The sequence below is a fragment of the Micropterus salmoides genome, unplaced genomic scaffold (genome assembly GCF_014851395.1).
Source record: "Micropterus salmoides isolate LMB-PRFRI ecotype aquatic unplaced genomic scaffold, ASM1485139v1 Ms_hic_scaffold_5, whole genome shotgun sequence".
Classification (NCBI taxonomy): domain Eukaryota; kingdom Metazoa; phylum Chordata; class Actinopteri; order Centrarchiformes; family Centrarchidae; genus Micropterus; species Micropterus salmoides.
Genome location: NW_024044237.1, coordinates 9,149,229 through 9,163,661, shown reverse-complemented (window position 1 = coordinate 9,163,661; position 14,433 = coordinate 9,149,229). Strand labels below are relative to the sequence as shown.

The window sequence follows — 14,433 nt, the reverse complement described above, 5'->3', positions numbered from 1 at the left end:
ATAGTAAGCGGTAATGGTGGTGGTGGTGTGTGTCTGCATGTATAGGAAGGGAATATGATAAAATAATTTTCAGTGAGATTTTTTCATAATTTTCCTCCCTGTCATGCTCTTTGTCTCTCTTCACAACCGAACACAGTGACACGGACACCACCTTGTTGAATTAAACAGCCTTTAGTGTCTTTTTGTCCTTTACTTTTTCATTTTATCCCTTTGTAAGAAGTGCATTTAGCATCTGGTGCCAAAGCAATTTGTCAAAAACTTGTTAATGATTATGAAATAAAAATAGCCTTAAAGCTTGTCTCCCAGTGTACCATCTGTCTCATTTTGGAACCATCACGAGATGCTGAAAAGCCTTAAGAAGCAGTTTCTTTTAACGTAGAAGCTGTAATAAAATACCTCTCTACGCTATTGAAGTGACTAGGAAAACCTCAAGTTCCCAACCTCTAGCCAAACTCCAGTCAACATAGATTCCAAATGATATCTAATCGTCCAGAACGACCAAAATACATGTGTGGGTGAGCAGGGCCTTGAAAGAAATTTGAACATGTACAATTCCATGACAACTGAGCAAACTCCATCAGCCGACGAAGAACTTGTGATATAATCAAAAACTCCAGAACAGCTAGTAAACGAACAAAATATTTTCCACATGAAGTCAAAGACAAGATAGCTTAACACTTTAACACTTTTTTAAAAAGTGAGTCTTTTCGGGAGCAAGTGAAATTTTTTCTAAAAGTGACAGAAATGCAACATTATATAGACAGTATCTATATTATCACTCAACGGCCGCATTTACACTTCCAAATTGTTTTGTCCTTATGGGGATAAACGAAAGTTGGTGTACAGATGTCACAGTCGTGCAGTCCTCACTTAGAGACAATATTCATAAATTGTAAACCATTTTATTCACTGCAGGAGTTTTCCTTGTTTGTTCTGGTCGCCGTTTAGCCATTCCACCTCAGGCCTGTGTTAGTGAGGCGTTACTACACCTGGCCGACAAGATAACTAATGTGGAGAAAAAACATCCAGACTCCCAGCTCATAGTTCTCGGGAACTTTAACAAAGCAAACCTCAGCCATGAACTTCCAAAGTACAGACAGCATATTAAGTGTCCCACCAGGGACACTAACACACTGGACCACTGCTACACAACATTAAAGGACGCCTATCGCTCTGTCCCCCTTGCAGCCCTGACTAAAGAGGTCAAAGAATCAAAGAGATGCTACGCTGAAAAGCTAGAAAACAGTCAGTGTGGCGAGGCTTGCAGACACTCACTAACTACAGGAGACCATCCCCCAACTCTGCTGGTACTAAACGACTGGCTGACAAGCTGAATGGTTTCTATTGTAGGTTTGAGAAGCCTACAGTCACACCTCTCCCCTGCTCCAACTCCAACTTCAAACAATCACCTTCCCACACTGTCACGCTGTCACCCCCCTCTCTGACCCCTCACCTGCACTCATGATCTGTGAAGAGGACGTGCGCCAGCTCTTCCAGAGGCAGAAAATCAGGAAGGCCTCTGGTCCCGATGGTGTGTCACCATCCTGCCTGAAGATCTGCGCAGACCAGCTGGCCCCCATCTTCACACAGGTCTTCAACAGACCACTGGAGTTGTGTGAAGTTCCCTCTTGCTTCAAACGCTCCACAATCATCCCGGTCCCCAAAAAACCCTCCATCTCTGGATTAACTGACTGCAGGCCTGTCGCCCTGACATCTGTAGTCATGAAGTCCTTTGAAAGACCTCCTTTGAAAGTCCTTTGAAACTCTAACCCTAACCCTCCATCCAGGAAATGGGCAGGAAACATCACTGCAGATCCAGCTCAACCCGGTCACAACCTCTTACAGCTTCTCCCCTCTGGTAGGCGCTGCAGAGCACTGAACGCCAAAACCAACAGACTCAGACAGTTTTTTTCCCACAAGCCATCACTCTGATGAACAGCTGACTCACAGGGTCAGGAACAATTCCCGTGCAATAACCCAGTAACTCTGCCTCTACTCAGCCACCTGTTTACTGACTACCACCTATTATTTATTCATTCTCTCGTTCTCTATTTCAGAGCTGTTCAAACTGTTATATTTGCATATTGTATATACTGTATACCAAATCCACTTATTTATTCCAGCATCCTTTGCACTATGCTCCATCACACTGTGTACATGTGTACATGTATGCATGTATGTGTACGCGTACCTGCATATCACATCCACCTCCGACAATAATAATTTACTCCTGCATCCTTTGCACTCTGCTCATTGCACTATTATCTCAATCTGTCTATATAGTTTTTGTTTATAGTGTGTATATATGTGTTCTCTATACTGTAGCCTGTGTCTGATTTATTATTGTATTATTGTTATTAAGCAATGTGAACAATGTACAATCCTGAGTCAAATTCCTTGTATGTGTATAAATACCTGGCAAATAAAGCTGATTCTGATTTTTTTGGCTACTTTCTGACTGCAGGCCAAAGTGACCCAAATCTGATTTTTTTTGGCCATTTTGATTCAGATCTGATCTTTTTATATCAGTGTTAGTTACGTACATGAGCAAATCAGCAGGCACCATGATTGAAGTCCCGTGAAAATTGGGAGGATTAGCAAGTAGGAGCTAACCAGAGCTAACCTCTGTGGGTCCTTGTTTCGTCTGACAGTTCACATTAAACAATAATGTGAACTGTCAAACAAAAAAATCGGATCTGGGAAAAAAATCTGAATATAGCATTAAGGCCCGCAGTCTGAACATAGCCTTTGTTCTTTTGTTTCCTGATTTACTTTGGTATTTTCCTCTCCTCTTGTTTCTAGTCACTTCACTTACTGCTTGTTTTTCCTGCGTGTGTGATTGTTTGCTCCCCACTTGGTTTCACCTGTGGATTGTTAATCACCTCCCCGATTTCCTGTGCCTGTTTTTTTTTGGATTTATTTTGGACTTTGGGTTATTGCATGGACCAGCTTGGATGTGTTTTCTTTGTTTTGGACTGTAGCCTGCCTCTACATCATGTAAACATGTTCACCTTTATAATGTTTATTAAGAAAACTCAAATGTGAACTGCATGTGTTCTGCACTTGGGTCCAAATCCCTTTATTCATGTGTCTGTGCTTGCCAAAAGTGGCATTAGTTACAATAGCTATCCGATTGGTCCAAGGTGCATGAAGTATAAATGGGGTCAAAGGGAATGTTTGGTGGTGTCCTTACTACACTGCCCAAATCTCTATTTTTTGCTTCTAGTTGAAGCAAACAACATTGGAGCTTGTGGTGAGGCCCAAACTCACAACTTCGGGAACCTTTGAGTGATGTCAGAGAAACTATGTGTTTCTCAAGTCCCTGTCTGTCCCTCCTCTCTTTCAGTCCTTCTTCCTCCATTTTTCTTTCTAGTAAGACTCTCGTCATGGTGGCTGAAGGCAGCTCTTTCTGCTCTGTCAGTTACAATAAGTGGATGTGTATGGTGTGTGTACTCTAGGTGTGTGTGTCTGTGTGAGTGCACGCGTGCAACATTGATGCATCAGCCCATTACCTTGGGTCATTGCAGGGTGAAAGCACACCCTAATTCAATCACACACACAGTGCATGAAATCAAGCTTTGATAACTTGTGCTAACTTAGGATAACTTGTGCTTTGTTTCGGTTGTCATGTTGTGTCCGGGCGCCTGAATGTGACCCTATTAGTTTCAAGGCTTCAGGCCTGGAGGCACCTTAACAGTCTGCAAGCTAGTTAGCCCGGTTAGTGAACTTTTAAAAAAGTAGCCTGTGTTAGATGTGGAAATTACAAATGATGTTGCTCATTTGAATGGTTTTGTTCATTTCTAAGGTTAATGGTCTATGACTGTGTATATAGTTTTAACGCATGACTGTTCAATACATCGCTTAGTTCAGTCTCTTAAACTTGAGGTTCAGTCTGTTGTGGATAGAGATGAACAGTTTTGTTCATCTCAGTACAAAAGCTGGCCCATTTCAGCACATTTTATTTGGTTAAATTGTCAGCAACCACCTGTCTCCAAAAGAGAGATCACATCATGACCGGCTGTGACTGTTGTAGTCTTTCAATAAGCTTTTTACCACACAGGAACTTCTGTGTATCATGACTGAGCTGACAACAGGGCTTTCACTCAACACTGCTCCACTGCTAAAAGCTAGTGATTCAGTCAGCGACATTAGAGATGTAGTATACTCAAATCAGCTTAATAATTCTGCATTAAAAATACACCGGATGCCTCTGGCCTACTTCACAAATTTGGAAGTTTGTGAACTTTGACATGGTGAGAACACGCAACAAAACATTAACTGTGTCCCTTTAACGCCAGTGCCTGCCTGCTTTAAAGCAGAAGTAACAGTTTTTTGGCCACCTTTTATGGCAGTAAAACAAGCTATAAACACAACATTGCTCTTATAGTTAAGTTGTTCTGGCAAATGAACCAACAAGTAAAGCTCTGAGCTATAAAACCAAAACAATGAGCTGGAAGATGCTAAAACGCTCCATACAGCAGAGTTGTGTGAAAATTCTCTGCAGGTCCAGGTGAATGTTTCATATTACACATAAATATGTGACCCATTGTTAAAATAAAACACTGATTAGTGCAGATACTGTATATGTGGACTGTAATATATGATAGTTGGCCACTAGCCATAGTAAGAAAGTATTACAATTACAAATATTTAAATAAACGTTCCCTACTGATAAGATAAATTTACATATGCTATTGCGTCTTCTTCTGAAGTCGCGCTTTGTTGTTACTTCCTCATCACCTCAGAACCTGTCCTAATTGTCCTGTCTGTTGAGGCACTGGTTTCTGCTCCAAGTTGGCTGATCCAAAATTAACATATTTTTTTAAAGAGGCAATGTCATTTGTTGCTCAAAGTTTTAAATATATTTGAAAATATCCCTATACTTTCTCTCAAAATCATGCAAGGACAGTGGAGTTTTTGTCGTAATGAATCCTCTTCAGCTGACTCTCTATTAGCATCTGTAAATACACTGGTGTTTTAGGGAGGATAATAACATAAAGTTTGCTCAAATAAAAAATTAAATCTTGGTGCCTGCTGATTTGCTCAACTACTTTGCACATAGACAGAATAATTGCACTGAAACTGTGCTGTAGGTGGTGAATTACACTGGTGAATGGGGACTCAGGTAAAAGCTATTATCTCCTCCTATTATATCCTGTAAATCTTTTCTGATCACAGAGCAGGAGATGTAGATAAGGAGAAGCAGATACTGAGGAGTTTTAAGCTTTGGGACAATTGAGATGTGGATTGTACAAAAGTTGCTGCAACCCAATACCGTGCTGTACTGTACATGCTCTGTGCCAATACTCAAATAAATGGGAGGCAAAGGGAGGCAGGAAAAGTATGATAAAGAGACATGAAGGAGAAGGAAGACATGAGTGTGTTTTAGAATGACGTTCAAAGTCCACTTCAGTTTGAATCAAAAGGAAGCAGGTAGGTGCACAACACATACAGTACACGGACATCCTAAAGAGGACTCACACATATTTTGCTTGATTTTAACCCCTTTACGCTGCACAGATTCGCATTACACCACTTCCATTCAGACTGCAGCCGAGATAGCGTTTGTATTCCCCCAATGCCTCTTTGTGCATGTACAGTATGTACCTGGGAACCTTTTGCAAGCACTGGTTTCTCATTTTTGCCTGTTCTCGCTAATTTGCATCATACCTACATCATACCTGAAATCATTTATTTTTTTATGTTCTATAGACTAATTAACAATCTCGACTTAATTTAGCATCAGCTTGAAAGCAAATGAAAACAAAGTAAAGTTAGTAATAAATTCTGGCGTCAAGGGGTTGAGGAGATCTCATTTGAAGGTGACAGAGCATCTACACACAGAGGTGGCGATGGTGCAATGGATAAAACATATGCCTTTGGTGTGAGAGACCCATCCACTAATGTGTCCCTGAGCATGACACTTAACCCATCGTTGCTCCAGACGGATAGCAATTGGGAGTCGCTCTGGATAAATGCGTCAGCTAAATGAATAAATGTAAATGTAAAAACACTCTGCTGCTGTTGGCAGGGCTGACAGGGATACTTTCAGCATATACTGATACCTGTTTGAAGTTCTAGCTTCTCGAGTATTCCACTCCTTTATACTGCATGTGTGTATGGTAAAGTGTGCTGTCTGAAATACACGACTGTGCTTTTAAACAAACCCATTACACTTAATGCCTCCCATGAGGGGAGGGTATGTGTTTCTGTGTAAATGCATCAGGTCTGATCACACACATAAGAGGAAAATGCTGCAAAGCAATGCAGCCTTTTGCTTTAGTGTAAATCTTCGCGAGCGCGCACACACACACACGCACACACGCACACACTGTTCATCCAGGTAATTACAGTGTGAAGTAATTACGACCCTACATTTCCCATCCTGACCCCCTCTGGAGGCGTGTGTGTATATGTGTGTGTGCTTGTGCTTGTGTGTGAGAGTCCCTAGGGTGCTAGTTAAGTATAGTAAGATAGATGTGACACCCAGGGCATTCAGCAGGAGTCAGGCAGGGAGAGAGACAGACCTGTTTTTAGTCCTCCTCTCTCCCCCGATGTCTCTTCTTTTCTCTTTTTCTCTTCACTTCGCCTCTCCCGATTTCCTTGTACACCCCTCACCTTCCCTATCTTCATCTCTCGGTCCGCATATTATTTCTTCCTTGTTCTCAATTTTCTTGCCTCGTTCTGTCTCCCGCTGTCTCTGTGCCTGTTTATCTCTTTCCACATTCCCCCAATTTTCGCTGTCCCTGCTTTTCTGCATTACATACATTTATTTCATATACCGGGCATTCAAGCGGCTCTCTCTTCCACCGAGATTTGAGGTAACAAAGACAATTCGTCTCCTCCTCCAGCGCCATTCGGCTATTCTCTTTCTCTTTGTCTCACTAGGCTTCCCTGGGTTCTGGCCTCTGACTCAACCAGGCCCGTTCTCTCTGCTCATCAGATGGTAGGCAAGATACCGCAGGACTGCTGCAAATGTTTTACAAAGGGAACTGTGCCCTCATGCATTTTTCAGCTGAATATATTCAAAGCGGTAACTATGAGATCCTGTGTTTTTTATTTTGTCTCCATCTGTGTTGCTCAGCACTCTTTGCTGTGGTGTTTTTTTCACCACACTTTCTGGAGATCAGCTGTCAATCACAATACTGTTACATCTTTTCAGTTGCATTTTCTGTTGGCCTGTATGAGAGTCTATATATGTGGTACTATTTTCTTTCTGTCAGCTCTTCAAGAGCAGCTACCCAAATTCTTCTTGATCACAGCACACCTTTAAAGTCTTAATTATGTCAGAAGCTGTTGACATCCACAAATATTTACTGAGTCATAAAAGTAGCATCAGCTCCTGAGCTTCCTTGTTAACAGAATCTTAAAGGGAAATAGAATACGTCCCAGATAACTAGAGCAGATACGGTTTTATTTTTAGTAAGTCAGGGTAAAAAAATAAAGGACTGCTTTTGGGACAATGTACTGTGGAAGCTTTAAATCCAGAACTTGACTACGTGTTTTCTTGTCTGTTTGACAGTAAATTATCTGTGGATAGAAACAAGTTTTACTTTAGTTAATGTTTAATGTGATTAGAGTAAATGTTTAACATTTTAGGAAATATACTTGTATGATTTCTTGCCAAGAGTTACATGAAAAATAATAATGGCTGGTTTTCTCTACATTTGAGGCACTTCTTAAATTCTGTCTAACAACAATTGGAGGAAGGGAGAGAAAGACAAAGAGAGAGTAAACTACCTTTCTTCTGCAGTATAGCACTCCCGCTGCGCTTCCCTATGTGGTTCTCCACGTAACAGGTGTAGTTGGCCAGGTCTGTCTCGTCCACAGCATCAAACGTTAAGGAAAGCTGCACCTCCTTCTCCCCTAAATGCTCCCTCAAGATCCTGGACAAGCACACAAAGTGGACACAATTGTCACTGACAGCAGGAACATCTCTTTGTCCCCAAAATTACTCCTTTAAAAACCTTTTAAGGAAGACAAGGAGAACATAAACATTTATGAAACATTAAATGGATTAGCAGGAAGTTTCTCCGAGATTACTTAATAAAATAAAAATAATCTACAAGAACAAAAATGAGAGGCAGGAAGAGTCTGGGAATAAGGAGAGAAGTAAACATGTGGCTCCACCAAAACCTGTGAAAGGAGTGGGATGAGAAGCGAAAAGAGGGAGACAGAGAAGAGGAGAAATAGAGTGGAGCAGTGTGGAGTATAGAGCAGATGAAAAAAGAGGACCGAGGGAGCAAGGAGGCATGTGTAGAAAACATTGGCGACAGCTGGAAAAAGCCTCTCTCCTTATGGTGAGGTCATACTCTAAAGCAAGGGGAGGAGGAGAGGGAGACTGACCTGATGTTTGGGTCATGACGTCCACCTTTAAGCCTGACTTAAGGTCAGATTCAGCCATAACCAGTGATATCTGATATCAGACTAACTGTGCTGACATGGCAAATTCAGAGCAGTCAGCACAGATGGTCCAGTGGCATCACAATTTCAGTTTCCATTCCACTTCATTTTGTTCATTTAATGTGGGGATGGGAGGAAGTTAAAACTGAACTCAAGGACCTTTTTGAGGGTCTGTGTGAGAAAGTGACCTATTGATGATGCAGTGTGGGATGAGAGAGGACATTAATTAGCGGTGATTGTAAATGGTAAGAGCAGTGTTTTCTGTTTACGTTTTCGGCTTCCTCACATAATGTCATTCATAAATCCCACCGTTTCATTTCCTGTTGATGTAAAAAGGCACTTACAGACTGTAATGCAACAAGTGACCCACATAAAAACGCAGTTAGCTAATGATATGCTAACACTTGGAAGAAATGCAGGTTACCACTGCACATAACTAGTTATCCAGGTATTGTCACATTAGCGGCTTATGTCAGAACAGATGAACACACAGTTTAATCTATTCATTAGACTTCTGCAATTATTTTTATTGATTTTTTTTTTTTGGAAAGACGCTAATGAAAGAAAGCACCCTCCAAACTCAAGCAGACTACTTCTACATGTGGAGAAATCAAAGCCAGTGTCTTTTGAAGTGAACTCAGTGTCAGCTTCTAATACTTGAGGAATCACGGCTTGAACCTCAGAGGAAATTGTCTTAGACCGCAACAGGACCAGATAAAATGGGTGTGAGGAGTGTGAAATAAGACAAATTTGGACAGGCTTGTGTCTGCAGCCAGCATTACATTTTTAGATTAAACAATATTCACAGTGCATGGAAGTTTAATTTTCACAACATGAATGTGGTAGTGGTTGACATGTAAGAACCACATAAAAAAAACACAAGCAATAATTACAGTACAGTATTACATACCAAATATGAAAATTTGTATTTACTGTATATGTTGCAACAGGTGATGTTACATACAGTATAAGCCCTTTTAAGAAATAATTTCAAAGTCGCTTCCACAAAAATGTAAAGAGCACGTAACTTTAAACACGAAAAATAATTACATTTTAAATTTGCATGATGACATGGCTGAATTCGAAGGGAATGAAAACAAGGTTATAAGGTACATTTATTTGCACAGGCTTGTATAAACTGTGTATTTTCATTTGTGCTACTCACAAAAAATAAATGTTATATACAGAAATGTTAAAATGATACACAAAAAAATGGAATTACCCTTCCTTTTGCTCTATTCCAAACATAGAAACTTAAATGCAAATGATGTAGTAATGTACAAAACCCCATTGTACAAAACCCCATTGTACATGATCATTAATATTTACATTTACTCATTTGGCAGACGCTTTTATCCAAAGCAACTTACATTTGAGGAACAACATACAAGCATCAAAAGAGCATCAACTACAGATCTACAACTGACAATACATACTAGTAAGAGCTCATAGTACATATCACATCAATGGGGTAAATACCTAGGGAAGGAAGAAAGAGTTAACAAAAAAGTGCAATCAATACAAAAAAGTGCATTCAATACGAGATAATTGTAAGGGGATAGAAGAAGAAGAGCACAGGAAGTGCATGTTAGATGTTAGGAGTTAGGAGAGGTGTTATAAGAGGAAGTGTTCTCAGAAGAGATGAGTTTTCAAGAGCTTCTTGAAGTTAGAGAGGAACGCCCCTGCTCTGATGGTAGCTCGTTCCACCATCGTGGTGTCACAGATGAGAACAGCCGGGACTGAGATTGCTTTGTGTGAAGGGATGGCAGAGCCAGGCGGCGTTCGTTGTAGGAACGTAGTGGCCGAGAAGGAACGTAAGTTTGTATTATGGAGTTTAGGTATATGGGTGCAGACCCAGTAGTCACTCTGTATGCCAGCATTAGAGACTTGAATTTGATTCTGGAGGCCACTGGGAGCCAGTGGAGGTCACACAGCAATGGAGTGACATGAGTCCTTTTGGGCTGAACCATTTGTAAGGGTTTCACCGCACAAGCTAGAAGACTTGCTAAGAGGGCATTGCAATAGTCGAGGCGAGAGATAACCATGGCATGTACCAGAAGCTGGGTGGCGTACTGAGTGAGGTAGGGCCTAATTTTCCTTATGTTGTATAGAGCAAAGGGGCATGACCGAGAGACAGCAGCAACATGGTCTGCAAAGGACAGCTGGTCATCAATCATGACACCCAAGTTTCTCACCACCCTGGTTGGAGTGATGGTTGAGGAGTCAATTTGTAGTTTGATGTTATGGTGGATAGATTGCTTGGCTGGAATGACCAAGAGTTCAGTCTTAGAGAGGTTTAGTTGAAGGTGGCAAGCCTTCAGTAAATATGAAGTTTGATATATGAACGTTGTGGATGTTACAATGCTGCCCAGTAACAATGTTTTGATTTACTGCTCTTTTGCCTTCTGCTTTCTGTCAAAATGATCCAATGAAATCTAAGTTATATATATAATCACCCACTGCAGAGCCCTTCTGTCCTGGGCCGTGCACATCCCATGCCAGTCTGTGATTCCGGTCAGGATGCTTTCTATTGCTCCTCTATAAAAGTTAATAAGAACTTGGCACAGGAATTTTGCCTTCTTAAGATTCCTTAAGAAATACAACTGTGTCTGTTTCTGTTGGGGGTTGCAATCGTGGGTGTACATCATGAAAAGGAGGGGGCTGAGCACATCCTTCATTTCATTGTCCAATACTGGACCTGGGCTCTAAAGTTAAGGATCCAAACTATCTGGGGTCTGTTTGTGAGGAAGTCCAATTTTCAGTTGCAACGTGTGGTACAGAGTGTGTAAGCCCAGAGTGATAAGTTTGCCAATCAATTTCAAGGTGGATGAAAGAGGCAAAAGAGGATCAGATTAATATGGAAGAAAGAGAGGTACAGTGGAAATATTCTCTCTCCACCAGCTGAGTTCAGCCTGACTTAGATTAACTTTGTTATGGGGTGATTTGGTTTGAATTAATAGTGACTAGCCAAACCAAACCAACAGACACCAGGGTTTTGGAAATAATGAGCATATCCTGTGCAGAATCAGCATTAGTTTCAGAAAATAGATCAGCCAGGCCACAGAATTTAGTTTTTCTTCCTCTTTACAGTATGTGCCGGTTTTGGAAGATTTTATTGGACTTTAATATTTGTAACCCACAGAACACAATTCACAAATGTGTACTATGATCCGCAAATATTTCACTATCTACAAATATGTATTTTTACATTTGTGATGTGTAAAATCATATCCACAAAAACACAGCATTACTTCTACACACAAAACAGTTATTGCACATTTGCAGATTGCTTTCTGTCAATTTGTGGGTCATACGGGCGTGTTCCCATGAAACTGTCATGGTTGTGCTCGTCTCACGCACGTGCCCGCCCCTGTCAAAGTTGAATTGACTTGAACTTTCTGTAGCCTACGCGACACGCAGCACAAAAAGAAGATGGATGAGAGACTGGTCCTCGCCGTCTGTGACTTCCCTGAAATATATTATAGCGTCCTTCAAATGAAGATAGCTGGTTTTGCTCGTTCTTTATTTCTGAACAAAATACAGGCTACTGTGGGCCGTAGCCAACGCCAAAAAAACTCTGCCGTCACCCAACGGTACACGCTAGCTTCAACTCCCCAACTCGCTGTCTCACCTCTCTCTCCTCACACACACCCTCCCTTAGGCCTAGCAGGAATAATAACAACCATCCCTCTTAACTCTCTGCCAATCACAAGTACAAACACAGTTGATTGACAGGCTTCTAAACATATCGCACATTACTCTAGTTTTACTAGTTTTTTTACTAGTTTTACGTTAAGCTAGGCTATGAAGGAATACAGTAACACACAGAAGCCGTTGCCGTGGTTACTATCTCGCCTTCCGTTTACTCGAGGAGCGCTCGTCTCTTTGTCTGCTCACATAAGAAGCCGCGGGGCAACTCTGCGCGTTTGAGATCTGCTTTCACAACCTTTACTGAACATATACGGGCTGCAACATGTTTACAGTGACCAGCATTATACACTTCCGTAGTCTCCCAGCCCGACCCGGAAAAACAACATAAGCCCGCCCAGTGACATTCTCAACAGGTTAAATGCCAAACAGATTACATTACACGAGAGTTTTGAGTGCGTGCATCACTCCGATGTCTACCAGGGCAGAACATTAAAGGTCACTGTCAAAGCAATGACTTGCTAAAATCCTTGATTAAAAACATATCACTTCCTATTTTCCTTCTTCCTCACCTTCCCTTCAAACACTCTCCCACCCCTCAGTACAAACATTGAATAGTTAGGTCCTACCTAGCTGTGCTCACATTTAGAAACAGTGTTTCTGTACATTGTAGTCTTTTGCAAACATTCCTCAAACAGGAGGAAACAGCATTTTGATGGGGGAGATTTTTCAGCTGAGGATTGTGTATGTGGATTGTGTAGGACAATAGTGCCCATTAGGGTTAGGTATCGTTTAAAATTTTATGATACTAGTACCAAAACCAGTACCCTTAAAGTGATACCAATACCAACAGAGTACTTCATCCGATACCTTGAACAAAATACCACCTGTTGAAGCTATAGTAGTTCATTGGTATCCTATTATTATTTTTAGTGTTGTTATGGACAAGCAAGGTTGTCTATTTTATTTTTTTCTTGTTTCAAAAAACTGTTACATAAAAGTAGTGGGAAATTGTGTCAGATCGCTCCTCATCCTAATAAGTTCATCCTCACGGGTAGTACTAAGTATGGGGAAAGACTACATCTTGGAAATTTTTTTACATTTGAATGAGAGAGGAGGATTGAAATAGTTTAGTGACCAAATAAGTTGTGGGAAACAAATTTAAGGTAATTTTTGATACATGTGTTGAAAGTAAACAATGGAAAATTATTTTGGTAACTGAATGGAAAGATCTCAGCGAGTGCTTTTTCCTTTAGCGGTGAGTCGCAAACATCCAAAACAGTATAAAAGTTAAAACAAGTAAAGACTCTGTTTTAATAAGTCACTAAACTACACTAAAGACTCACAAACAGAGGAAAAGAGGCTGCACGTCTGGGCTATACTGGGACATAAAATCGGCCCTGGCATTTTTGACCACCAAAATTGGTCGGACACCCCGCACCAATACACCATCGTTCCATTTAGGGGGTCAGATTAGGGGTGTGATGAAACACTGAGATGTGACATTGCACAAGATTGGTGTCCATACAAGACAAGAATATATTTTAATAGACCTACTATTTAGAAAAAATATTTATAGTTGAAATAGTTACACAAAGAATATTATATCGTTTTTAAATAGCCGGGTACTTGAAATAGTCGGCAGCACGGCATGCACGTAAAACTTTGCACAAGACTGTGAATAACAGGAGAGAGAGAGAGAGAGAGAGAGAGAGAGAGAAAAGGGTCTTCAAAAAGCCTCAGTGTAGCTGGAAATTTACAGTGTAAGTTGAATGAATAGAGACTGCAGCTCTGCAGCTTCTCAAGATTAAAGCGGAGCCACCATGCCCCCCCCCACCATTGCCACACACAAAAACACACATGATTCGACTATCAGTCGACTATAGAGGGTATGCGCATGATGTCACAGAACACAGTTACGCTCACTGAGTGGCAGAAAGATGAGCAGCAGTATTAGCTTGAATTAGCTAAATCACAAACAATACATCTAAAATGGGAAAGAGCTGGACCACTGGTTCTTTGGTAAGCAGTAAGGATCACTGTTGGAAGTGGCATCAATGCATACCCTCCGTAGGCAGGACTTGACGATTTTTATTTTATTTTTTTGTAAATCCTTAGTGGGGGACAGCCCTAGTAAAAATATAATAAAATATTATGCAGTAATCAGTAGCTTATTATGTTTTGCTTGACAAATACTTTCAAAAAGTGGTGGCTACATGTTCCCAGTGTCCATGACCCCAGTGTAAATGACCCTCCTTCCTTGCCCCCTCCCTACAGGCTGAGTTACTCCATGCTTATGGCTTCGCTTCCACTCTCCTCCTGCTCACTTTCTCACTCGGCCCATCACGGTCACTTTGTCACTCTGTTTCTCTATCACACGCC

General features: G+C 41.1%; 1 protein-coding gene across 3 annotated transcripts in view; it reads right to left on the bottom strand.

Annotated features, from left to right (window-relative positions):
- il1rapl2 (interleukin 1 receptor accessory protein-like 2) overlaps positions 1 to 14,433 on the bottom strand; it is a 451,036-nt gene that overhangs the window by 17,677 nt on the left and 418,926 nt on the right. For all 3 annotated transcript variants that reach the window (XM_038699673.1, XM_038699671.1, XM_038699672.1), the window contains exon 9: positions 7,741 to 7,886. In XM_038699673.1, the coding sequence (XP_038555601.1) occupies positions 7,741 to 7,886 (146 nt within the window). The remainder of the gene's footprint in view (positions 1 to 7,740; positions 7,887 to 14,433) is intronic.